At 27.5% G+C, this 27,552-nt stretch overlaps 1 protein-coding gene across 2 annotated transcripts; it reads left to right on the top strand.

Annotated features, from left to right (window-relative positions):
* Positions 1-471: 471 nt before the first annotated feature.
* LOC129911161 (uncharacterized) lies at positions 472-27,552 on the top strand. 2 transcript variants are annotated; one of them, XM_055988869.1, is made up of 3 exons: positions 472-498; positions 26,859-27,156; positions 27,217-27,552. In XM_055988869.1, the coding sequence occupies exons 2-3, from the start codon at positions 26,860-26,862 to the stop codon at positions 27,400-27,402; spliced, it is 483 nt and encodes a 160-aa protein (XP_055844844.1). In that variant the 5' UTR covers positions 472-498; position 26,859; the 3' UTR covers positions 27,403-27,552. The 2 variants fall into 2 exon arrangements, with proteins under 2 accessions (XP_055844844.1, XP_055844843.1); XM_055988868.1 differs by lacking the exon at positions 472-498 and adding an exon at positions 21,930-22,122.

Raw genomic sequence — 27,552 nt, 5'->3', positions numbered from 1 at the left:
GATCTAGATTGTTATTTTGTTAAAGAAGTAGAAGGCATTTTTGTAATGGTGATCTATCGATATCGATATAGATCATTCACAAGCATTACAATTCACAATAAGCCATTAAAAATTAATTTAATTGATTTTTAAGAAAAATTAATTAATTAAATTTTAAAACAATTATAAAGTGATCATTAAAACTTATAAATTCACTTTAAAAAACGCATTGCATATTTTTTTTTTTAACTGAGGCCATTCACCTAGTTTTTCTTACTCTAAAGTTGTTCTATGTTTTTGTATTTTATTTCGATAAAGACTTTTTTGTTTTTTTGAAAAAAAAATAAAAAAAATCTATTTTTGCATTCGACTAATGTGATAAGACCTCATTGCGATTATACTTACTTGAGTAGAGAGTCTGTGTTTACGAAAAATTGGTATCTCTGTGCAGTCTGTGTTGCATTGGAATTTAAAAGAAAAACTTCGTCAGAACAACATAAATAAAAAAAAAAGTTACAAGTAAGTCAAACAAATACTAAATAAAAGTTCAATTTGTTTTTTTTTTTTTTTTTGTGTACCTTACAAGCTCACATTTATTATTATGTTATCGATCGTCTTCTTAATTTTTTTTTTTTCATTCTTGTGTTTATGTTTGTTTTGAAAGCGAAACTTTAATAAATGATGTAAGCTTTTTTAAGAATGTCGAAATATAGGGTGTTTTTTTTTCGAAAGTGTGAAAGAACTATAATAATCAATGCGGGCAACTGTCATCTGTCAGGTGGTTAGTTAAATGTGTATATTTAGTGAGTAATAAGGCAATTAGCTATTCATAAATGCATTGCATAATTATGAAGAATTACATATTTTAGATTTTATCAAAATTATATCTATGTTTAAAACATGCAAGACAAGAACAACATGGATTTTTTTTTTTTTTAATTTTATGATTCAACAACAAGTTTGTAGAATAAATAGAAATAAGAGACTTTGAATGACATCAGCTACCTATAAGATGCAAACTCCTATTTTAAGAATTTGAATTTTCCAAATAAATTCATTAGCTTAATGACATAGGACTTTGGAAGCAAATTTTTTTAAATACCTAATATCAAACTACATCTGGGATTATCAAATTGAATATTAGACTAGTTTATACTTATAAGCTGAAAATTTTATTTTATTAGCCATTATTTTACAAATATTTCGGTGATTATAAAACTATCTATTTAGAGCTCAGAGTACATGGAGCAGAACTGGATATAAACTAGACTATTTAGTTTTTTTTATACCAGTTAATTACACAAAGCAAACTCGTATAAAACTAAAACAGTAATAAATCTAGGGGATTTTTAAAATGTTATTGGATTGCAGAAAAATATAGGAAATAAATGTCAGAAACACAAGTTAAGAATAAGCTGTATTTGGTGGATTAGTAAAATCTACTAATTGGTATAAACTGGTATCAATCAATAATTACTTCCAAACTTATGATTTCGCTTCTATAAAGCTTTAACGAAACTTCAGTGGCATCTGTTAAACTTTAAGGAAGTAAAATTGTAAGTCAAATATGTATATGAAAACTGAGATTGCTGACATCGAAATCAGAAGCATATCTAGTGCAACTTTTAAATCAGGTGTCAAGTCGATATCATGAATTTAATACATTTTGATAATGTTAGAAAAGGCCTTTGGTGAATAGTGTGCAATGTTCAAAAAGGGTTAAGAAAGTGTTTAACGCGCATAACATCAGCGAACAACAATTGATGGGCAACATGTTAACGGATATAATACTCGGAAATCTCCTCGATTGACATTTAAAAACTTTACTGACCATGGATGATGGTAGAACGATTAAAGAAGTCCAATTTAGATAAAAGTACCTACCTTCAAACTTTCGAGAAAAAGAGTGATATCATTCATAAGTTAACTTACAATTAGTTTGGATCACAATGGGCCAATAGGCCTCCGTGTATGCTGCAGCTTAGCTGTGCACTACCCTATTTACCTTACAATTAGTTTACTTCCGGTTGTGAGGTTTAAATGAAGTTTTTTTTCTTAATTGATACATGATTAATGTATTTGATATTGAACATTCTATTTATTTGGTTATATTATAAGCTTCTAACTTTCTGGCAAAACCGCGGTGCTTATTCTTTAGACCCGAGCATTTAAAAAAAAAGTTGTCAGATATCCCTGCAAACGTTAAAATCTTGCAATAGTGTTTTTTTTTCTATTCTCTAAATAAGTATGAAAACAAATCATTTTTACTTAATTTTGAGGTATTTTTTAAAACCTGATCTAGGTAATAAAAACCAAAATCAAAATAATTTCACAATTCTGTAAATAGTTATTGGCTTTTTTATAACAGGTATTTAAAAAATCCTCCATCGTTGCCTAGTACCCTAATTTATCAATGTCAGTTGTCCATTTTAACACTGACTTTAGGCTTTGTAACCACGATATAACAATGCATCATTCCAATTGATACTATTTTTCGAACCCTGCTTCCGTTTTCAAAAGAGATTACCACCAACTAAGGGAACGTTCGTCTAGTGTCTAGTCTGTAGTACTACCATACTAATTTCGTAGTTTGGCGGGAAGGTTAGGTTAGGTTAGGTTTGGCAGGAAATTTAATGCAGTTTTTTGTGCTCAGCCAGTTTATGAACCGATACTTGAAGTTTTTTCAAGTACCAGTACCAAGTATCTAAGTACCAGTACCAGTACCGAGTACTGTACTTGAAAGTACTTAAGTACCAAAATACTTAAGTAGATACTTTACAGCTATTCATTCAACTACATAATATTTAAACACAAATAACTGCTTTCATTGATAAGGAGAAACCTCTAGGTTTTTTTTCAACGAAAAACCATTCAAAATACCAAAATCATTCTATCGAAACACGTTTATGAAATAATAACACTGGTTAGCAAAATTGAATTTTTTTGTTTGTTGCCGAAACAAAAATATACATTTCTGAAGAATTTCAGTGTGCTGAACTCAAATCCGAAGGAAAAAAAATGAATCTAACGGTTTCTAAAAGATCTATTTTCCATCTTTCAAGACCTGTTTAAATCTTTCCTATATTTTTTTACTGCCCAAGAAATCCTCAGTTGTTTGGCATATTATATCTATCACAGAAATTTTAAAACGTTATTATCTCCTTTATGATTGATATATGAAGCCAAACCCACTAACTTCATTTTAAGATATCTCGAGCAATAAAAAAGATATTGAAAAGATTTAAACAGGTATTGAAAGGTATTGGAAAACAGTTCTAATAGAAACCGTTACTAAATATGCTGAAAAAATGTATCTTATATAAAAGAATAAGGTCCGAAGTACTCAAAAAAACGTTTTTTTAAATCTTCTAACGGTAATATTTAAAACACGGGGGCTGATTAATTGTTTCTGACTTCGGATTCGAGTTCAGCAAAGTATATTTTTTGTCTCGGCAACAAAACCCTTGTAAACCAGTGTTATTTACTATTATGAAAACCCTTTGTTGAAATAAATCTGTTTTTGATATTCTTAAATCTGTAGTTCACAATAAAAATGTAATAACACAACAAATATCACAAATTTGAATAAATATTTTTGTTTAAAAACACAAATAAGACAATAAAATTACAGTGACGCAAAAATGATTAAAAAACCTTTACTATAACGCCCTGATACCTTGAAAGATTTTAATATACCATTCTGGAGAATATTATAAAGTGTAGTTGTATACTTGATCTTGAAAACAATATGCGGGCCAATAAGTGTTTGACAAAAACAAATAATATAGTACGAAAGCCCCTAATTTATGTTATCATGCTATATATGAAATAAAGCCTCTATACCATTATAATTCTTTAAAAACTTTGTTTTTGTTTTTATTATTTTTTTTTGCTGATTTTTAAACTGACAGTCAAAGGGAAACGAATCTTAATTAGGTTTTTAGGCCAACCATCAGCGCCAGGGCAATGGTAATTATATAAACATTTTTGAAATATTTTTTCCCCCATTATGATTCTAGGTGAGAGCAGGAAATAAAAAGTTTTAGATTTGCTTGAAGCAGTGGGTTGGAATATTTTAGAATTAACAAAAAAAAAAAAAAATACCTTACGGAAGACATAACAGGTTGTTTGGTTTTTGTAGATTTTTTTTTCTGTTTTTCATTCAAATACCATATGTTGTTGTTTTTTTTAATGTTTGTTGATTAAAGTATTTTTTTTTTTATTTTATTTTGGAAGAGTTTTACTGACAAAGCAAAAGTAAACAGATGTTTTGTTGGAAGACAATAAAAACGACGATATCAGCACGTCATCCAGTGTCAATGGGAAATTTTATTATCAAGTAATAGCTGGGGGCTAGCAGACAATATTTCTGAAGAAAATTTATCAGCAATATTTGAATTTCATTATAATTCTCTTCAGTATTCAAAGTATTATTTTTCTAATTACTAAAGAATGAATCCGGATCCGGTGTGTTTAATAACTCCACCAACTGACGTTTTTTCTTTCTTTCTTTTTTATTCTTTTTTTCTGAAATAAAAAAACAATACCTCATGGTTGTTTGGCAGCAGCTGGTTGTTTGATTGATACCGGCTACTGCGGATACACCGCCAACTATTAGTCGTCTATCTACCACCTCTTAGTTTCTAGTTTTTTTTTTGTATAATAATTTTTCTGATATAATCATTGACCTGCTGCATAGCCTTGATCTAGGCTAGAGTGAAACGATCGTTACACATGAGACATCATAGGCGGAAGTTAAAAAAAAAGGTTAGTCAGATATCGAGTCGTGTGATTGAATATTTTATTGTACAAGTTTATGTTTGGTTATAAAGCAAATATTTTATATTGGTTTTGAAGAAGATTGTAAATTTGCATTTATTTTTTCTGACATTGGCTTATTGATAAGTAAATTTGGTAGATGATGAGAAAAACCGGTTTTTGCGATCAATGAACCATCAAATTAGCATGAATACAAAATAAGTTTGCTACTCATAGTCAATATTGGTTATTAAAACAGTAGTCTATTCAGAAACGGTTTATGGGATCAATGAGACAAGAATTGACTTAATGTTTGATTAGTATTTTAATCAGGTGCCAGAACAGTTATTTGTATCTTATTTCTCCGTATTAAGAAATACCCTTCACACAAAGATTGACACTTTGAAATACTAGTAGCAGTAACAATATCTGCCAAACTGTCCTAAGTTAAATTTGTACCATGGTCTAGCTCTCTAGATTCAAATTGTTGGTGACTTACTAACAGTGCCTATGCCTACTAGGGTGTCCGTTATTTCCCAAAGTGATGTTTTCGGGGGAGACACCCCCTAGATCGAAAGCTTAGGGCCTAAATAAGGGGAATTTAGCAAAAAAAATTTGTTTGGGGGTCATTAACCCGTGCCTCTAGGGTCATACTTTCCCCATACAAATTTGTATGGGAAATTTTTAACTCATACATAAAATTTTTTTTCTCTCGCGTTAAATCATATTTTTTTTTAATGTTTGATAATTCTGGTTGGAAAACAGTTACTTTAAAAGATCACATTCAAAATTTCCCGTTAAAATTTTTTTTTATATTTTATTTCGGTTTTTGAAATTATTAGCTGTTTTCATGGTTTTTGCTTTCACCTATCACACAATTTTAAATGCAGTTTTATTGTTTTTTAATTCTTTTCAAATATTGCATTCATAAATTTGTGAATAAATAAAAAATTTAAATTTTTTGAATTTTTTTTTTTTAGTTTTTGCAGTTTTTATAATAAATAAATATTATTAAATACTTTACCCTTCCTTGTTTGCAACTTTTTTGATGCAATTTTTTAGGTGAATAATTTTTAAATAAAATTCAATAAAAATATTGTAAACATATCTTTTTTAGTTCGAGAAAAATAAATTTAAACGTATAAAAACGGCAAAAATTTCAAAAAAAAATTTCAAAAATTGAAATTTTTGATTTATTCACAAATTTTTGAATGCAATATTTGAAAAGAATTAAAAAACAATAAAACTGCATTTAAAATTGTGTGATAGGTGAAAGCAAAAACCACGAAAACAGCTAATAATTTCAAAAACCGAAATAAAATATAAACAAAATTTTTAACGGGAAATTTTGAATGTGATCTTTTAAAGTAACTGTTTTCCAACCAGAATTATCAAACATTAAAAAAATATATGATTTAACGCGAGAGAAAAAAAATTTTATGTATGAGTTAAAAATTTTCCATACAAATTTGTATGGGGAAAGTATGACCCTAGAGGCATGGGTTAATGACCCCCAAAAAATTTTTTTTTGCTAAATTCCCCTTATTTAGGCCCTAAGCTTTCGATCTAGGGGGTGTCATCCCCGAAAACATCACTTTGGGAAATAACGGACACCCTAATGCCTACCTACCATAGAACCATTTTCTTGACTTTCAATTTTTTTAACGTTTTAATTTTTTTATTTCCAAAAACCTATTTTTCAATTTTTTTTTTATAAAAATTATTTCTTTATCCGTGATCTGTGATTTTTTCCAAGTTTTTTTACCACACAAAAACTGAACTAAAAAAATTGTATGAAAAAATAAATACATATCTCAAAGCTGCTAGAAATAAATCAATGAAATTTTTGGACTTGCTTCACTCCTAACCATACAATGTGATATAATTTCTTTCTGAACAATTTTAGACAGTAGAAAATTGTTGGCCATGCCAGTGTTATCTCTACAATATTACATTATCATCTTAAACCAACAAATAACTTTTGTCAACTTTGTGTCCAAACTTTTCAAGAAGTAAGAGAAATGTCTCCATGTTTAGTAAAAGTTTTTAACATTTTGAACATTTTGCTCAGGAGTTTTATCTTTTACAAAAAAGGTTGAAAGAACTTAGCTACCTTGAGTTAAAAACAAAACCAATTTTAAGTTCATGGATACAGTGATAAGATTACTTTACTTTTAAAGATTGCCTAGATATGAATCAACACAAAAATAGAACAGTTTAAGTTCAACGGCTTAATACAAGTACATAGAGTCAGTTGGGGTGAGTGCGCGCATTTTTCACTTTAAGGCAAAATCGTGAAGATTCTATAAGAGATATCAGCATAAAGTTTTTTACATTTAATAAACCTATATTTTATAATTTTATATAAAATTTTAATAGGAGTCTTGACAGTTTACGGTAACAAAATTTCTAAAATCTTTATGTTATACCTAGTTAAACAAAACTTTCTTTCAAAACTTCCAAGTTTTCACTAAAATGAATGAATATATTAAAGAAAAACCATATTAAATTCAAATATAAAAACTTTAACTTTATTTACAAAACAAAACAAAAAAAAAAAAACATTTCTAATTAAATTAAAAGATTACGGCCTTTCTTTTTTGGAATTCAGGAATAACAACCTTCGTTCCTCAAGATTCAAGTTTCAAATTTCTCTGTCCTGTTAAAAAAAGAAAACAATAATATGATAACAAAATCTAACAAATTTTTGACTTAAATCAAATATAAATAGCCACAATTCAAAAATATATGCTACTCTCGGTATATAACGCTCCCACGTCGACGCCACACACTTTTCCCGTACAACTTATTTTTTGTTTTTAACATTTCCTTGTTGTAACTTACTAAGCGCTGATTTCCTCATTTTTAGTTTTTTTTTTGATACAACTCGAGATATAAGCAGTGCGCGCTCTTACCCCAAATGACTCTACCTAGAAAGTTGTACGTTTGTACGCAATTATGCTTAAATCGTTCATTAAATTTCATTCATTAAATAAACTAATACAAATTTGAGGACCCAAAGCAAGAACTTCGGAGGTTAAAAAAGTTTCTTTAGACAAAGCTACACCTTTACACTGAAAAAAAACTTTACTCCTTCGAACAAGGAAATGTTTAATTTAAATACATTTTTGGAAGATGTTAATCCCAATTCTAATGTTTTTTAAATAAAAATGAACAACAAGGATTCTCATGAAAAACTACAAAATTTTTCCCTTTCCCAACACAAAAAGATCTTGGAACTTAAAAAAGTGACAAAAATCATTAAAGCAATCTCTCTCTCTGATAAGCTATAATTGAAACTCTGACGTACTAAAAAACAATAACACAATAGTGACAATTTCTTTTAAAGTGTAATTTACATCACTTTCAAAACACTTGATTGAAAATAAATTCCATTTCAATTTTAGTTTATCTTTACATTATAAAAGTGCATGTTGATCAAATTGAAGCCCACTCAAAACATTTTTCCACATAGAATTTCAACTTGTAATTGATACCAGTAAATTGGTAGAAGTAAAAAGAGCAACTATAATTTAGTTGAAAAAAAGTCATATGGTGTGTGGAAATTGAATTGAGTGAGAATCAAAACGCTTATGAAATAAGTGAGCGAATATCTACTATAAAGACAATCGTCAAAAAATAAATTAATGTATTTTAAAAAAGGGGCTCGTTGAAAAGCTTTTATGACGTAGGTTTAAGTATATCTGACGACTGATTTAAATTAAAGATTTTAAATCAGACAACAAGGTGTTGTACAAATTACAGTTGACCATGAGAAAGACATAGTAATTATTGTTTTTTGTTTACTATGGTATATATGACGCATGAGTTTCAACCTTTATTCTAGGCAATATTTTTTACTCTTCTTATTTTTTGTTCCCAAATAAATAAGAAGTCTTTAGCTTTTTCAAAATTGGCTTATTGATAGCGGAATCAATTCTTTTCATATCAATTCTTCTATTTTTTGGGGGGTTTCTCCAAGTTATTAACTCTTTGTTAAATAGTTTTTTAAGTTTTCATTAATTCAAAAATACTGCTTTTATTTGTTAAGTAAAAAATAGTTAACTTTGGCAAAAATATTCGACCAAATATCACCAAAGATTCTTTCACTGGATATCTCTTAACATCTTTTTTACCAGGTCAAAATCCTTAAAAGTTTAATATTTAAAACAAACCTTGCAAGATGGTACATAAATCAATCTTAACCGTTCTATTAACCGTAATACCTACTTATAATAAATGATTTCTCTTCATTCATTGGCTTTGTTCTTTTTGAATAAATAAATTATTCAGCATTCTCTTTTCATATCTTCATATAGACTAATATGAATAATGTATTTAATTTAAAAATCGGAGAGTGTATAAATTATTTTTTGCTATACAAACTTCAATCTAAAAGTTTTAGCGTCAAATTGACAATATTCTTTCACTTTCTATGAAACTCATGCCAAAAGTTAGACAGTTTTATTTATTAAAGTGATTAGTTACCAAAGTTGTTAATAGCATGCTAAAAGATGACTTTATAACTTTTAAAATTCGAATAGAAAAATTAACACTCCTTTTATGTTTACAAAATAAAAGTGATATAAAGTAGTTAAAGGTTAATAGACTCAAAGTCAATTGTTCGTGAATGCTGTGAAGCAACAAATTTACTTCAAATACGCGTGGAATGATGTTTATTTGATCTTGAATTCTTTTCAGATAAAGACTCTAATGAAATGCTCTTGATCGACTTTAACTGGTTTTTCTATAATTTTATTTAGATTATAAAATTACGAATTTTTTTATAACTTTTTTTTTGTGATTTTTAGAGAGATTGGTACATGGCGGTATCAAATCGATTAACATATAAATTGTTTAGAATCGATTGATTTACTTTTTCACTTTTGGACATGTTTAGTAGTGCATCACTCTTGAATCTTTATAGTAGATAAATCTACTTTAAATTTGATTGAATAATGGGGCTGCATTTGATCAAATCGATTGACAAGTGAACCATTTTTATACAAGGTTGGTGTGACAAATTTATTACTCTAATTTAAAGCAGAAAGACAACAAATTAATATGAAAAGCCGAAAAAGATTAAATTTGATGACCAATTCAAAGGAATATTAGTGGCTTTTTTTGTGATGCCCAGTATTTATGTGAGAAAAGAAATAACGTTGAGGACTTGGCTCCATTATTTAACAGCCAAGATTTCACAACATTTTGCAAAACATTGCTGCTGAGTTTAAGGCTCAAAATACTTTTCTTTCATTATATTGGTAATGATGTAGGTGTATATACACGCTTTTTTGGTATAGATGGTTGAAGGAAGTCAAAAATGGCATGAAAGAAACGGTTTCTGTTACAAAATTTTTAGTGCCAACAATTTTATAAAATTTGGTTGAACATTACCCTGGCTTCTGGATTATAATTTTCTAGATGTACCTATTAAGCCGATGAACTTTAATTGCTTTATCTTTCTGTTCATTCATATCTAGGTAATTTATAAGACTTTAAGCAACCTTATCGGTGTATCCATGAACCTTAGAGATTTATTTTTAAAACTCATGGTTACTGAGTTCTTTTAACCTTTTTTTTTTGAAGATAAAATAGAGATATTCTCTGACGGAGATTTTAACAGATTTTATGACGTACCATATATAAAAAATATCATAATTTAATAAACAAAAGACATTACTAACTTCCTGTAAAGTTTAAGCAAAATCTTTGTATAAATCATTTGTTAGTTTAAGATGATAATGTAAAATTGTAAAGATGCCTTGGAATGTAAAAGTTTACGCTTTTGTATAATGAATATTCTATAGAAATTCTTTTAGAAAAAAATATGGAATGATTCTCAAGACAATCCACATGTAATTATTTAAGACTTAATTAAGAATTCTTTGCAAAACCACTTTTATATAACTTTAAAACACATATCAAATAATTTAAAACGATATGAAACAAGTTGAAACTAAATTTCAAGCAGTTACCGGAAGGTTTTCAATTTTTCAATTTGCTTTTTAATGGTTTTAAAACGTTTTCCGAGCGGATTTTGAGAGGTTTTTAAATGATTTGCTTTCTGCGTGATTTTCTTTCTTATAGTGATTTTCAAACATTTTTTTCATTTTATTTTATAAGATTTCAAAACGCAAGTTTTTCGATTTTTTTTTAAACTTCAAAATTCTTTGAAATACACACAGCTTCCGCCAATTTCCTAAATTTCTTCTTTTTCTTTTCATAAATTTGTACAGAAAGGACTATATAAATAATGTTAACTAATTTAAATAAGTGATCTGTTGGTTGGTTCAATTTTGGTTAAATTTGTTCCTTATAATTTCTCTGTGAATAATAGTGGTCTTTATTTTTTAGAAGAAATGCTGTTTGATATTTTTTTGGCTGTTCAGATATTAGTTTATAAATCTGTTTACTTCTTGCCCATTATAATTGTTGAGGCTCATTTTCTTCAAGAAATATGTAGTAAACAAAGTGTTTTATAAACTTAATTTTTTCACAGTTTACCAGAAAAGCCATAAACATATTATTTTAAAATATGTACCCGATAAAATCCTTTAAAAAACGTGTGTTTTTTACTTTAGTTTTAATATAGAAAAATTATTTTTTGTTTTTTAAGCTAATTTTTATTTAAAACACATTTAGAACAAATATTTCAAGGGTCCTCCTTGATTTGAAATGCATGCTAGAGCCAGTTATTTTTTTTCAATTTTATTGCGAAGAATCAACTCATAAATTTTCCTTATCTTATTCCGGGACACCCTGTATAGATAAAGATTGTATAGATTCATCATATAAGATTCAGTGCAATACTGAAAATTCAAAAAAAGGATTTTGAATAAGTGTCTTTCGTTTTTTTGGTATAATTGAGTCTAAAACATATTTTGGAACTTGTTTAGGGTTCCATTGTCTAAAACTTTTAAGAACCGCTCCCTTAGTGCATTTTTTTTAAAAGAATTTAAAGATCTTCCTTATCTTTGATTTACTAAAATATTCAATAAGTTACGTTTGTCTGATTTTTAAAAAAATCAGCTCTAATGAAAAAAAAAAAATGAATAAATATTTACACAAAAACACACAGTAAAATTATAAAATTTATTCAGTTGTTGTATACGTAAAGTATTATAAGATATCTGTTTTTTGGTAAACTCAGAAAGCCAGTACGTGTGTTTAAAAAAACAATTGTAAAACAAAAAAACCTGAACAAATATTAAGTTCATCACATGGAATGCTATATACTCCTTAAGGTACAAAGGTATGCTTGCTACTTTAAATCATTTTAAATAATTCTCAAGTCATCATTTCATTTTTTTACAAAAAATTGTTATAAATTTCAATAAAATGCAAAGTTCCTGTTTCAATAAAGTAATCTTATCTTCATCTTAAGCATCAGTATGACTTCATTTAGATTATATTGGAGGTGGAGCATTTATTCAGATGATAAGGATCTTAAGCTTAGATTTACTGCGAGCAAATAAGGCCCAGTTTCTCTTTGATTATAATAAATAATAAAAATTGTACTAAATACGTAATACACTTTGAGAAAAAAAACTCCCATAATTAAGATACAAGTAGAGTAAAAAATACAATTTAAACTCAGCTGATAAAAGCATGTGTTCAAAATAATTCTTTGTAACATAACAACTTTTTACTGGAAAATATAAGATCAATTCAATAGAAAATATTAACTACTACGTTACGAGAAGATTCATGATAAAATTACTTAATATAGCTTCATGTAGGTAATTAATAAAATTTTCATCATGTAATTAGTTTTTTTTTTTAATAAGAATTTGACATTTTTTTATATAAATATTCTTTACAACTAAATATACAAATTGCATGTGAACAATGCATCGCAAGTTAGTGAATTTGCTTAAGTTGCATCATGACTCAGGAAAAAAAAGTCCCGTCCGTGTTTAATATCATCAAAGTATGGTCAGGTATCAAAACAAAAAAAATTAAGTTGGACTTTGAATTGATTGTTCTGCAAGAAGCTTTAATGTAAACAACGTGACAAAATAAATTGAGGTAGTAGACAAAATATTGAGAAATTTTATTTTCATATTCTTAGTATTAAAGGCAGCAATTTTTTGTTGTTTTTTTTTTTTCATTCAAATGTTTGTGATATTAAATCAAAATTACATGGTCGTTGGTCATGAATATTTTACTGGGCAAAGGTTAAGCCAACTGAATGTTCATAAAGTAGGTGAATCCATCGTGTTTCATTGAAGTCGTGCATTTTATAAGATATCGAATTCTCCGGACATGGTTTCGGAATATCAAAACTTTTTCAGTTTCGACCGTCCATTTTTAAGTTATTTGGATATCGACACTACTTTGAAAACATCGGGTTTTCTTAATTTCTTTTTAAATTCCCAATCACATCTCACTGATAGGTATCATTCTTTTTGAAAAAATTGTCATGGAATTTTTTGTATTAAAAAAATGAACGATTGGACCAGATGAACTGAATCTTAGAGTTTAAGTTGCTAAAGTTTTCAAATTAAAAAAAATAATAACATAAAATTCGGTTTTCAAAGGAAAAATAAATTCGTTAACAAGTTTGAGCTCCAAAAAGAAAGCAGCTTGATTTAATTAAAATGCATTTTTAGAATAAGAACTTTTATTAATAAGAATCTATTTTACAATTAATTTTTTGAAGAAGAAATTTAAAAATAAAGTTGATATGGCAATTTTACCTAATAATTATTTTTTACCAACTTAAACTTAAAAAAAAAAACAAATGTCACATAAATCTAAAAATAATTTTAAATTTTTTAATTTTTGATTTTAAGTTTCCCTTTATTAAAATTATATAATTTTTACTTGCTCTATAGGGCAAGTATTGGCTTCGTGTCAAAAAAAAATTTCGAGGTTTTAATCAAAACTAACATTACGATAATCGAGAAGTCCAAAAAAGTGGGTTTCATCATGCATCCGTCGGTCTGTGCGTCGGTGCGTCCGTGCGTCCATCTGTACAAGTAGCTGCAGCCTAAACGGCTCGGCAGATTTTCATGAAATTTGATACAGATAGTTTTTTCGTAATTTCCAAGGTTGGTTTTTTTGTTTTTTAATATCTCGCCTAGAACGTATACCTCCCATACAAAGTTTTCGAGGTATTGCAATTTTCTCGAAAATGGCTCTAACGATTTTGATTAAATTTGACACAAGTAATGCTGTACGTAGCTATATCTAATATAACTGCGTTTTTAGTTTTTCTCAAAAAGTACGCTTGTAGTTTTAATCGTTAATGTCGGGTCTTCCCGTGTATCGTTAATGAGTTATTGCAACGATTTCAATTAAATTTATTGTTTGATATAGTCTTAATGATTCTAACAAAACTGCGTTTTTAGTTTTTCACAAAAATTTCGGAGAACGGTATGGCGTTGCCGTTTTCTGCCAAATTTATGTATTTTTAAGTTAATGTCGTATATTTCATCAAAGGCTAAGCCAATTTTATTCAGAAAGATTTATTTTATTGCAGAGAGATTTATTGCAGAGAGATATTTTTGACATTTTGAAGTGTAAGTAAAAAAAAATCAAAAAAGTTTTTGAACTAAAAAAATTTTTGAATGGAATTTTTTTACTTTTATTTTTTTTTTTTTCAAAATTTAACGAAAATCTTTAATTTCCAATAGTTATTTAAGATAAAGATACTTTAAACTACAAGGGCAAGTACGTGCGGCCCCAGTCGTGCATTTTATTTTTATTTACACAAACTTTGTATAGTTTTCTCATTCCTTATAACATTTCAAAAACTTCACTACAGACTCTCTCAAAAATACCGAGTTTGAACACTATCGACATATCCATTTAGGTAACGCCTCTTTAAAGTTGGAACAAATAAAACAGACAGAAATCTGTTTTATCTAACACCGTACTTTGTTTCAAGTTTGTTTTTGTTTTTTTTTTTTTACGAATGCTTAACTTGACATTATAATTATTAAAAAAATGTTCAAAAACACCTTCTGTAAATAAACACTTCTCACGTTTTACAATCCTTTTTAAAATATAAATCATAATTAAATGCGTGTATTTAATTAGTAAAATGTGCTCATTTTGTATCTTATCAATTTAATTTGAATTGGCAATAGAGAAATGCTAACCTACTAATTCACAATATTTACCCAAGTGATGTCTTATCTAATAAACAAAACATAAAAAAAAACTTTACCATGCCAAGGTTCTCTAAGAGTCTCCATAAAAGTATTTTTCTATATAATTTGATAATTTCTTATTTGTTCACATTTTGCGAATTTATACAGGGTGGCTGAATGATTTGTGATAGGTACACAAAAAAATAAAATAAATTTTTGTGTAAATAAAAAAAATAAAATATCGTTTTATTTTTTAAGAAAATTCTAGGAAAATTTCCGAAATCATTGATTCCAAATAAATGTTTTAAAGTTTAATGCTTTAACTATTGATAAAAATTAATAACTATCGCACGTGCCTGTTGAAAGAGAAAGGAATATTGTGCAAAAGTACCAAAAAAGTCTTTGAATACAAAAAATGTAAACAAAATAATTGATTTTTAAAATATGTAAAAAGCGATATACCTACAGATTAAATTTTAAACTTCGAAAAAACATTTAAAATAACGATTTTACTAACACAACTGATGAATATTTTTCGAAAACTATCACCTTTAACAACTGTGTCTAATCAAATATTTTTATTTCTTCATTTTTTTAGTTTGGTTTTTGACAGAAGTCTTAATTTTCGAAGTAATTTGTTGGTCTAAAACTCACAAGAGTAGGAGATTATGTGTTCTTTCGCAAACCGGAATTGAAGTTAAAGTGTTGAGAATCGGTAAATATTTCTATTTTGCGGAGTACCCAAACAGACCTAGTTTGAGAATATTTTATTTCCAAAGATTTGCTTTATTACCAAAATTAAATATTAGTGCAATGAACTCAATTATTCTATTGGTATTAAGAGTGTTTACAAATTTAAGATTCTCACTTTTAATTCGAACACAGAAGTTCTACTGATCCCCTTTCAACAAAAAGTTTTCGTGTATTTTTAATCCAAGTTTGGTTTAAAAATATTGAATTAACCCAGATTATTCCAGTTGGTCATGTCAAACCAACATTTTTGAATAAACAAAAGTATTACGTCACAAGAACTTTTTCGTACATTTCTTGTACAAAAATATCTTAATTATAAGAGCATTCGGAGTTTTAACACCTTTCATAAAAATAATTTTGAGAATAAAAAATTATTTAAAAAATGTTGCATACTTTTAGGTTGAATATAAACTTTGAAATGCTATAGCTTTTAAGCGGTCATTATTTTTTACACACTTTCAAGAACGATTTTATATAAATTTAACTTGGATACATTTTTGAAAAACATAGTTTTTCAACGTATTTTTAGTACGCTAAATTTACTTTTTTATTTCTGGGTCATACGCCCCAAGCTATTAGTTTGCTGCCATTTTTAAGAATAGAAGGTTTATAAAACAACAAGAACTTGTGCGTTTGAAAACCAAACGTTTATCCTGAAACTGTAATCAATCCAATCATCAGACTATATTTTGGTACCAAGTCACCCTTTAGTTACATAAAGTACCTTCTTCAAATTACTCCTACATGATTAAAAAACAAACTTTTTCAATAGTTTACATCGAATAAATAAGCTTGTTTTTGTTGGTAAACTATAGTTAACTCAGTAGTAAGAATGCCAATAGAACGTTATGTTAACTATTGTCCTTCTTTTCAATTTAAGTGGTGTAAAATCCTTGCGTCTAAAGTGGACTTCAATAAAAACATGAAACAAAAATCATTTCTTCCACTCATTGAGTCCAACATTCAGTACATAAAAAAGTTGACTTTTTATCAACAGTTGAGTTCTTTAGTTTGCAAAGTTTAACTTAACGCATGATCTAATTTTAAAACACTTCACATTTCAAGTGTGACAACTTAAAAGTCAAAAATAACATTAAACTTTCACTAAAAAGGTACTGTTCTTACATCAATTCAATTAGAAGTTCCAGTTGTTAAGTTTAAAGTTTAAAAATTCAAATGAAAGTCTCAAAAAAAAAGTAGGAAATCCCCAAAAGTTTTCTCTAACAAAAGAAATAGATTTATCTAATTATGGACCGGCTGCATATTAACCCATCTATAGCAAGTACGTACCTTTAAAATGTCAGTTAACAAAAAAATAAAAAAAAAAATTGGTTCATGATTCATGTTCGGTGCACACCAGAACTGGCTGGTTATTCTACCGCAACCGCAAGGTGTCATCACACCTACCTTACCTATATAAAAAATAAAATTAAAATCCAAATAAAAAAAATAACGTCTACTGCGCTGGGTAATAAGATTTTTTTTCTCAGTTATACGCAGACTGTCGTTTCGGTTGGATTGTAACTTAGATTTATATTTTTTTTGTTCTTATTTTTTTATAAAAATATAATTTAATTTGTTACATTTCAAGTTTAATAATCGTGTAGTGGTTAGCGGTGATTTTTTGATTTTTATCACCACAAAATTGTGACAAACATAAATTTTTTATTGACAATAAAAAAAAGGTTTTTTTAACATTTTTTTATTCAAACCAATTGATCGGAAATTTCACCATAATAAATAACTAATAATTCTGTTTTTTTGTTGGTTTTTCAATTTTGAATTAGATGAAATATAATGGTAAAAGCTGTTAAAATATTCTGTTTGACGTAGTTGAAATTTGATACAAATAATAAAAATTGTACATACCCACCTACACCTTACCTTTATGTGAGATACAAAAGAGATAAATGTTTTCTTTTTTTGCTTTTGTATAAAAAATTTACTTGTATTTTTTTGGAAATAAATCTGATCAAACATAGGTGTAATAAAGGAAATATAAACAAAGAGGTGATCAAGACTTAACAAAATAATGAAAAAGATATCTGACTATGTCCTCATTTATTTACTAGGTCTGATAAAAGGTTTATTGTGCTTATTAATTATAATGAATGTGATTGTGAAAATTTCTTAAAAAAATCCACCGGTTTTTCCTTTTGTTTTTTGTTGGAAGAATTGCATTCGGATAAGGATCCAAAATATTTTTAGTATTTTTTTTTTTTATATTGTTTATCTGCACTAAATGTTTATGCATTATCAACTTTTGTTGTATGATTCTAATTTTTGTAGCAGTCAACGGACTTTAAGCCAGTTAACATTTCATTTTAATTACAAATAATAAAAGTTATGAGTTAATGAGCGATAGAATTGTTATTTCTCAATGTTTAAAGGCTTTAACGCAAACGGTCACTGGGGCGTATGCGTAACATTTTCTTCTTCTGAAAAAGCTTGAGGATTTTTTCTTACGCAGTCTTCTCAAAAAAGTCTTTTAATGTTTTTGATTAAACCTTGGAAATGCAACATTTTTAAGGTAGGAATTATACAGCTAAAAAAAATAATGATGTAAAAGAAATGTCTTAATTCAAATTTTTTGTATGAGTTAAAAAAAAAATCCGGCTCTTGATTCTAATTTTCGTAACTCTCCGATTTCGAGATACATTTGTGTACCCCTATAAAACTACTATGTTTGATATTAAGGAATTTTCAGAACTGAGCTAATAGAGATCTAATCACACCAAACCCATCTTGAAATTAGAATCTCTCAAGAATTTAAATAAAAAGCGGGAAAGTTTACAAACTTTTTTTCAGAAGAAATCAGTTAAATTCTTTTTCTTTGAATCTTTTTGATAAGAATTTTACTTATATTTAAGTTTAAATATTTGGTTTAAAAAAATCACAAGACTTGACTTCTTATTACCAACGTCAAATGTAATATCGTAAACTTGTTTTGTATAGTAAAAAAAATATCTTCATTCACAGTAATTGCTGATTACTCTATAATGAAGATTAAGTGATAAGAAGAATATAGTGCAAAAATATGTGTTGATGTCTTAGTTTTATTGTGATTAATTGTTATTATGTATATTTTTGTTATCCGAGGAAACAGAAGCTTTACGAATGAGATAAGATTAGAGATTTGTTTGCGATGAATTCTAGAAAATGATGGAATGAAAAAAAACCCTAAAACACAAAATCTTCTTAAAGTTAAAATTTTTTTAGATTAGAGGGATTAAGTTACCAAAGAAATATCAATCAAGCATTACGAACATCGATGCATTTTAAGCCCATTAGCTCTTTAAAATTGGTTTTAAACATATTTTAATAATTTTATTTTTATTTTATCTTAAATTGAAAAAAAAAATCCAAGAAAAATTCTTTTTTTTTTATGGTGTACCTTCTAATGATAATTACTTCAAGTTTAAAATTCATAAAGTTTTTTATTTAATTCGTTTTAAAATTTTAAATATTTAGAAAAGAAAAGCAGCAAAATGGATCAATTAATAAATCCACCAAACTATGGAAGGTATACAAAATAAACTAATGCTTAATTTTGTAAAAAAAAATATAAAACCCATTTTTACTACATATTTTAAAAAAAAACATCATTTGTCACAAAAATTTATTTTTTTTTTTTGTTTGAAAATTTAGGTTCCAAAAAATCCACTCAAAAAAAAATTTGCTGTTTCGACAGCAAAAGGGCATCAAGTAGGTACCTACCTACATTACGATGGTATTAGAAGTTGAAAAAGTGGTTTTCGCCATGCCGTCCTTCTGTCTGTTTGCCTGTTTGTCTGTTCGTCTAGGGCCTAAACCAAAATGGATTTGCTGGTTACGATTACGATTATTTTAAGTGATTTAACAAACCCGTTTTATTTTTTTACTTTTCTACATTTAAACACACTTTAGAACGGATTCCTCCATGCTCCAATATAATTTGTCAAATTTGTGAAGTAGTATATTAGCTATGATGACTTCATCAAAACTGTTTTCCATCAAGAAAAATGTTCGAACCAAAAAATTTTTTGAAAATGTGTTAAAACGCTCCAAATAATCTGGTAAAAATTTAAATTATGCTTGTAGATGTGCGTCCTCTAAATTCAAAAGCATATCGAAGGTTTATGATTTCGTGGCGCCTTTTTTATGAGGATTTTCGTTTCGGCAAAAAAAAACGTCAAAAATATTCTGCTTCTCAGATATAAATTGTCATCAACTTTATTTCATGGTATTATATTGGTTTATAGTTGCCAAAAGCAATATTGTTGACTCACTTCTGAAATCCAAAATTTCAAAAATCAATCTATTTGTTAAAGTTGAAAAAGTTCAAACACCTGATTTGCTGATTTGGGCATGCTGAATTAAAGTTCGTACGTTTTGTGGAATATACAATTTAAGACTAGATATTTGGAACCAATCCGACCGAAAGTACCCGGCAATTTTTGTATTTTCTTACAATTGAATACATTTGTGCCAATTGTTTTCAGTTTCCCAAAATTAAATAAACGTTTGTGACTCTTTTTTAGCATTAAATCTTTATACTATAGTATAAACTAACACCGATCTTCAAGTTTTTATAAATATAAATAAATGATTCTCCCACATTATTCTATTCTAAAACTATGTGAATGGAAAAATAAAAAAATTTATATTCACAGAATTTAGGAAAACCGAATTTTGGATTAACAGAATTACACAGTTACAGAATTTTTAAATATACAGAATACAGAATTTTAGAAAACCGAAATTTGGCACATACACAATTTTGACCCTCTAACTTACAATTAGTGAATTAAAATCAAAGTCAGTATCCTAATAGAATAAAAAAAAATTATATTGATCAATAATGTATCATCAAGATTAATCCAAATGATTAGCTTATTTCACAATTTAATCAAAAATAAAATATTAAACATATCAGCGACCAGCAGCTGGCTTACGTGCAATTTTGAATTCCGAAAGTACATGAAAAAAAACTTTTACTCTGAAACGAAGTTCATTGATAAGAAAAAGCTTTTTCAATAATTTTTGAGATGTGAAAGATGGGCTCATTCATTTCACTTAATATTACAGAAATCTCACTATATAGATAAATATTCTAAATTTCCCATTGCTATTATCTATATGAATATAAACTTCTGAAAATGATTGAGGTGAATAACCAATATCAATATACTTATTACGAAAATCATTATCAAAAAAAAAAAAATTAAGAACTACAATGAACCCGTTCAAATAATACCTACTGTTCATGACCTACGAATCATACGTTTTTAATATTTTGATATCAAATTTGTATATAAAAATAAAATAATAACAATAATACAAAAAGATATACAATCAAATCGACAACAACTGATAACACAATTATCAAAATTAAAATTATACTAAAAATATAATACAATTTTATTATTGATCAAAACAACTCAAACAAAAAATAAAAAAAAAATAATCAAGGTCAATTAATTTACAAGTCAATGTACAATTGATCACACAGTAAAATTTAACAGTACACTGAACGTAATATAAAAGTTGCTTTTATTTTAATTATAAAAAAAAAACTGTTAAAACACAGTAAACTAAAACACAGTAAACCAGTAAAAGAGTACTACAGTAAACGAACTTTCATCAATTGACATTTTATTTTAACAAAAAATAATAATAACATTTATAAGTTAATAAGCGATAGGATTGTTATTTCTCAATGTTTGAAGGCTTTAACTTATAAGGTCACTGGGGCGTATGCGTAACATTCTTCTACTAAAAAAAAGCTTAAGGAATTTTTCTTAAGCAGTCTTATCGAAAAAGTCTTTTAACATTTTTGATTTAAACCTTGAAGTGAAATGCTAATGTTGTCCACCTTTTCCCCTCACTTAGTATGTATGTTTACAAATAAAAACTTAATCAAACATTTTTAAGGTCAAATAAAAATCCACCCACGTAGGAGTTATACAGCTGAAAATAATAATGATGCAAAAAAAAGTGTCTAAATTCAATATTTAAACAGACATTTTAATCAAACATGACAAATTTTTAAAAATTTTTTTTAAAGTAATTAGAAGTACGTAGGTAAATTAATAAAACAAAAGGAAAAATTTGTTTGTTTGTATTATTTTTGGTGCATTTGTTTTGACGTTTATTTTTTTTTGTCAGTGCATTGTTTGTTTATTTGTTTTATTTATTTATTAATTTTACTTCAAAAAAAAACCTACTATCTTGAAACCAGTTTAAATCGACAAAAATAGATTTTTATTATTATGGTGAAAGCCGGTAATCGTTATATATATTTTTTGTTGTGGTTAAAAAAAATTAAAATTATTGATTAAATTAATTTTTCAGTGATAAAAACGCATTACTAATGCATAACACTTTAATAATTATAAATCCTCCTCAAAAACTATTTGGGTGTGTTGACACTTTTAAGAAATCAAAAGTTGTTAGAATTTTCCCTTAAATTAAAAAAAAAATAATAAATAAAATAAATCATGAGAATTCATTTATCTGCTGATATGATTGCAAGTACGCCAATGGATCCAAGGTATGTAATTTTTTTTATTTTTGGAGAAATTCAAATAAAAAAAAACTGTTTATAACTAATCTGACTGATATTATTTCTAATTCCGATTGAAATCAATAAGAAGTTAAAAAAAAGGTGAATTTGAAATGATCACACGATTATTTTACTGTCTTTTCTTTATTTATAAAAAAGGTGACAATTTTTGCAATCTGTAAGATCAATAACCTAAAAGGGGTATGATTTACGACGTAGTAAATGTCATAAAGAGAGTAGGCGAGTTTTGAGTTGCTTTTGATTTGAACAAGTTGATAAGAAAAAGGTTTTTCTTGATAAGAAAAGAAAAGAGTTTTCGAATATATTTTGTCATTTCATTTAATTATTTCAAGGATATTTGTGCGGTACCTACGAGACAGTTTAAAAATAATACAATTTTCTAATTTAATTAATTTAAAATTTTTGAATTTTAAGAAGTTAAATAGATTTTAAATTTTAACATTATTTAGTTAATACACGTTAATAGATACGCTTATAGATACATCCTTTTGTAATGGAAGGACTGTACGTAAATCCTTTAATTGAAATATCTCGCAATCGGTAAGCAGCTTCATTCAATCACTCTTCATTATTATTTAAAGCCCCTATTAAAAATCAAAACAGTGACTGTATTTTCATACAAATTAAAATTTTGTTTTAAATGGTGACATTAAATTTAATGAAGTGTGAATAAATTGGAGCTTCAAGTGTGTATAGTTATTTTTGTTAACAATCTTACATAACGTGAAATTTTCCGCTTAAACAGTATAAGAATAAGGAACTAAAGTTTTCTTATTTATGAGTGGGTATTTATATACATATCAGGCAGTTTTCTTGAATTGGAACTAATTTCATAAGTTATTTTTTTTTTCTTGTCAATTAAAAATAATTTGTTTGAATTTGTAAATTAAAATAAATCTTTGTATTGAAGATTAAATAAAATTTAAATGAATACAAAATGAGGCCAGTTATAAATAAGAAGTTACTTAATATAATTTCACAAATGAGATTAATTTTTTTTCGACAGACTTTAGGTGGCTTAACATTGTTATATTTATAAGGCAAATGTTACTAAAAATTTGTTCTATAATTGACATACATACATAATATAAATACAAATGATGTGATTGATAAATTTAACGAAGATGGAATGCCAAAAAAGTTGGTCCCGCAATTCTGTCTTTCCATCTGTAGTTAACAGTTTTAGGGATTCCCTAGAGGTGAAATTGAAATTTAGGACCAAAATAACGGTACCTGCCATATAACGGAAATAGAAAAGTAACTTTTTTCAAAAACAATTTTTTGTGTAATTTTACAGATAATACCCAACTTTTGAAATAAAAAAAAAAATATTTTTAGAACCGTTATTAACTCCGGTACCTACCATAGAACCGCTTTTTTTTTATTTCTGAATATCTCCAACAAGATTAACCCGATTTCAACTAAACATTTTATAAAAAATATTAAAATTTGATAAAATTTTCAAAAAATGTTTCAACTTTTTTTTTTTTTTTTGATAAATCATTTTTTTTAAACTGGGGTAGTGAAATATTTCGAAATTTCGTTTTTAAGTGTAAATTTATTATTTCTTTGTATATGACAGCAACTTTTTATTTAAAAAATCTTAGAAATTTTTTATAATTTTTTATTCGAATGCTCATAACTCACAAAATATATGACTGCGATTTTTTTTTATTATTTTTCTGATAACTGTCACCACCTACCCTATCTACCGTTTTCGTTTCGACGTTAACTTTTGGGACAAGTACAAGAAATAAAATGGCATACTTGGTTTTTTGTAAAACATCATTTAAAACGGTGAATGTTTAATTAATTACAAAAACAGATTTTATTTTCTTACACTACTTATGAAATTTCTTGAAAATATCAAATTTAAAATTTTTTCTCATTTTCTTGAATGTTTAATTCAACTTTAACATTAGAGTTACTTTTAGCATAAGAGCAAGTACGTGCGACCGCAGTCGTGCATTTTATTTTTTTATGAAAAAAATTGGTAGAAGCAAAACATTCTGAAAAAATCCTGTTTTAAGAAAATAATTAATTTTGCAAAATGGTTAAATATGTATAGTAAATAAAATATAATTAATTTTAAAGGTATTCTGTATTTTTAGTAAAATAAAATTGGGTCATTAGTGATACATGATACTATGACAGATCTGTCTGTATTTTGAATCCAAATTCAATCCAAATATGGGTGGAATTTAAAGTCTTATAAAAAACTAACATACTTAAAATAAACAATAAATAAATTAATTAAATAATGTATTTCAGACAAGCAAATAAACGTTTTTTTTTTTGATTGCAGAACGAGGAGGAAACTCATATGTTATTATTACCTTTTTTTTTTTTTCAATTTATTCAATTTTATAATAAATTGAAATAATTTCACAGCCACACAAAAAAATATAAAAGTTCTGACCTGGGGTTGTTTTTCATATAGTTTTTGGGTCGCTGAAACCGAATCCGAAGTCCGTTTTTCTTCATCACGTCAGGTTTTCGACATAACCTCAAAAAATGTCACGAACAAAAAAAAATTGTTTTCTTTGATCTGGATGTGCGAATATGTTAATCATATAGTTTTTGGGTCGCTGAATCCAGATTCGAAGTCAATTTTGCCCTATCACGTCAGGTTTCTGAGATATTCTCAAAAAATGTCAAAACCAAAAAAAACAAAAACAATTTTTTTTGTTCGTGACATTTTTGAGGTTATCTCGAAAACCTGACGTGATGAAGAAAAACAGACTTCGGATTCGGTTTCAGCGACCCAAAAACTATATGAAAAACATAGTCGCAACCCCAGGTCAGGACTTTTATTTTTTTTTTTGTGTGGCTGTGTTTTTTGCAATGTCTGAAATTTTTTTACAGAATTGAATAAAACTTAAGTGGATTTGAACAATTTTTGTTCTTTCACTTTTAGTAGCACATTGGCTCTGTCGTTCTTTTTTTCAGTATTCAGGTTAATCGTAATAAGCTAACCCCCTTTTTATTAAAATTTTTCATTATAATTTTATAAAAAATTTCTTCTCGAATTTTCTTCTAATTACAATAATTTAAAATAGGTACTTATTTCATTAATCATTACTATACTGAACGCTGCATACATATATCAAAATATAAAACTTACCTGTTCCCATATTATAATTTTAATTGTGTACACTGAGCGTCACTTAAATAGAAACAACAATTTTTCTTTAGAAAATAGCGATTGGCGCTTTGGTGAGGTAACTTAGTAGATTTTTGGTTTTGCATTTTCAAAGAGGAACTTTTAACAAACAATGTTGTAAAAACAAAAAACCCAAAACAGAAACCGTATGGCTACTAGTTGCTTTTTTCGCATTACTTCACAAAAAACAGTGTTTTTTTTTTTTGCGTCACTTGAATAGAAACAAGCTCTTAAATTAGATAAAAATCATGAAAAATCATGGAAAACACTAATTTATAATAAAGCAATATTAAGCTTTGACATTTACACATTATAACCAATTTTGGGCTACGAGCTACAATTAGACACCACAGAAAATGCATAAATAGAATTTAACATTGAAAATGCACTTGTACTGTACACAATCGTGGACCTAATTTGAGAAAGTGATAAGTGTTTGGTTACTTCTTACAAATTAAGAAAATGACATTTTCTACAGTTTAAGGATTGAATAAGTGAAATAAACTTTCGTTTTCATCCGCAATGCATCTGTTTTGTTTCCATTGCGTTGTTTTTGCTGGAACTATCCTTGTGCCATCTCTAAGACGGTTGTTCTTAGACGTTCTTAAACTTGCCAAGAGCTTCTACCATTATTTCTTTGTTAAAGTCTGCATCTTTTTTCGAAGCGTGAAACTTCAATTTTGCTATTGCACATCACAAAAACAAAGCGTATTACTATAACACATTTTAGTGCCCTTTGGTGGCGATGCGATAAAAGTTATTCTTTCATAAACCATTGAAATAGGACTAATATTAACATGGTCCATCTGAGTTGTTATGTTTTCCTTTTAAAAAACCACTCTTTACCTCACTTCTTTTCAGTTCGAATGCAACTATAAAATAGTTAACTTTTTTGTTATCTTAGTGGAACTTAAAATGTTATTTTGCATTTTGAGGCTTTTTTAATGTTGTGCACCTTTTATAACTTACATGATTTTAGCGACAAAGTGAAGGAAATTGCAGCTGCTCTTGATTTGGGTCTCACCTGTCTTATTTTTTTATTCAATTACTAGTTTACGATATTTTAAAAATATTCTCATCCAAATTTGGCAAATTTTTCAATATCTTTCGCGATTTTGCGAAACAACCCACTGTTTTTTGTGAAGTAATGCGAAAAAAAAGCAACTAGTAGCCATACAGTTCCTGTTTTTGGTTTTATGTTTTTAGAATATTGTTTGTTAAAAGTTCCTCTTTGAAAATGCAAAACCAAAAATCTACTATGTTACCTCAATCGCCAATCGCTATTTTCTAAAGAAAAAATGTTGTTTCTATTCAAGTGACGCGCAGTGTATCTCTTGAACTGACCCCCCGATCTGTGGTGATTATTTAATTTTGCGATTTTTAACAAAACACCATTCTCAAAAAACGTGATCTCGTTTTAGTAAATATTTAAATTAGAGATAAGCAACTTGCATTGTACGCAAATAAGATTACATTCAAAATAATTTTCAAATTTATAAACAAAGTATTATCTAACAATGTTTTTTCTTTTCACTTTCAGAATGGTTATCCACCAAAATCCTGGCCAGCAACGTCCAATAGTCGATCTTCTCGTCGCATTAATTGCAGTTCCAATTCTAATACTATGTGCCCTGCAGTTGGAGAAACACATGCAAGATCGATGGGAAGAAAGTTCAGAAACAAGATGGCTAGTATTTGCCCTTGGAGTCAGTATGCTGTTAATAAGTGTATTAATATGCGGCTATGTCACCCATCGAATGGGTGTCTGCATGTGGACTGGTCCACTTGAAGATTCCTCTAGATTGTCAACAAATACAACTGGCAATAATATACAACATGTAAGTTCTGTGCAGGTTTGTGCAGACAAAAATATTAATGTTCTTCCTTTTTTTTGATAGATTAACTCGCAAAATGATATCCTTCGAATTGTGGATTCACTACCACCTAGTTATGAAAGTGTGGTCAAGTGTGATATCCCTCCACCAGCTTATGATTGTATTGTTGTAAATATGGAACAGTGCAAAGAGGAAGAAGCCAATCGAAAGGCGGTACCAGCACAGGAAATCGCCTCGGTGCATATGTAAAATAGTACGCATTGAACTGTCCCTGCCAAATACCGGATACTGATGCCTTTATTAATTAACTTCCTGTCTTTAATTAGTATTTTATTTTTTTTTTAAGTTATTTGTATTCTTCTTACAAATGAATGTGTAAATTATAAAAAAAAAAAATAA

Source organism: Episyrphus balteatus, chromosome 2, assembly GCF_945859705.1.
Source record: "Episyrphus balteatus chromosome 2, idEpiBalt1.1, whole genome shotgun sequence".
Taxonomy (NCBI): domain Eukaryota; kingdom Metazoa; phylum Arthropoda; class Insecta; order Diptera; family Syrphidae; genus Episyrphus; species Episyrphus balteatus.
The sequence above is the reverse complement of the archived record's forward strand: the minus strand, read 5'-3'. Positions and strand labels throughout refer to the sequence as shown.

Bases quoted from the DNA above. Each gene is read 5' to 3' on its own strand.
- LOC129911161 (XM_055988868.1), top strand. From the start codon at position 22,070: ATGAGAATTCATTTATCTGCTGATATGATTGCAAGTACGCCAATGGAT. The intron at 22,123-26,858 runs GTATGTAATTTT...TTTCACTTTCAG, and splicing joins AGTACGCCAATGGATCCAAG to AATGGTTATCCACCAAAATC. The intron at 27,157-27,216 runs GTAAGTTCTGTG...TTTTTTTGATAG, and splicing joins CTGGCAATAATATACAACAT to ATTAACTCGCAAAATGATAT.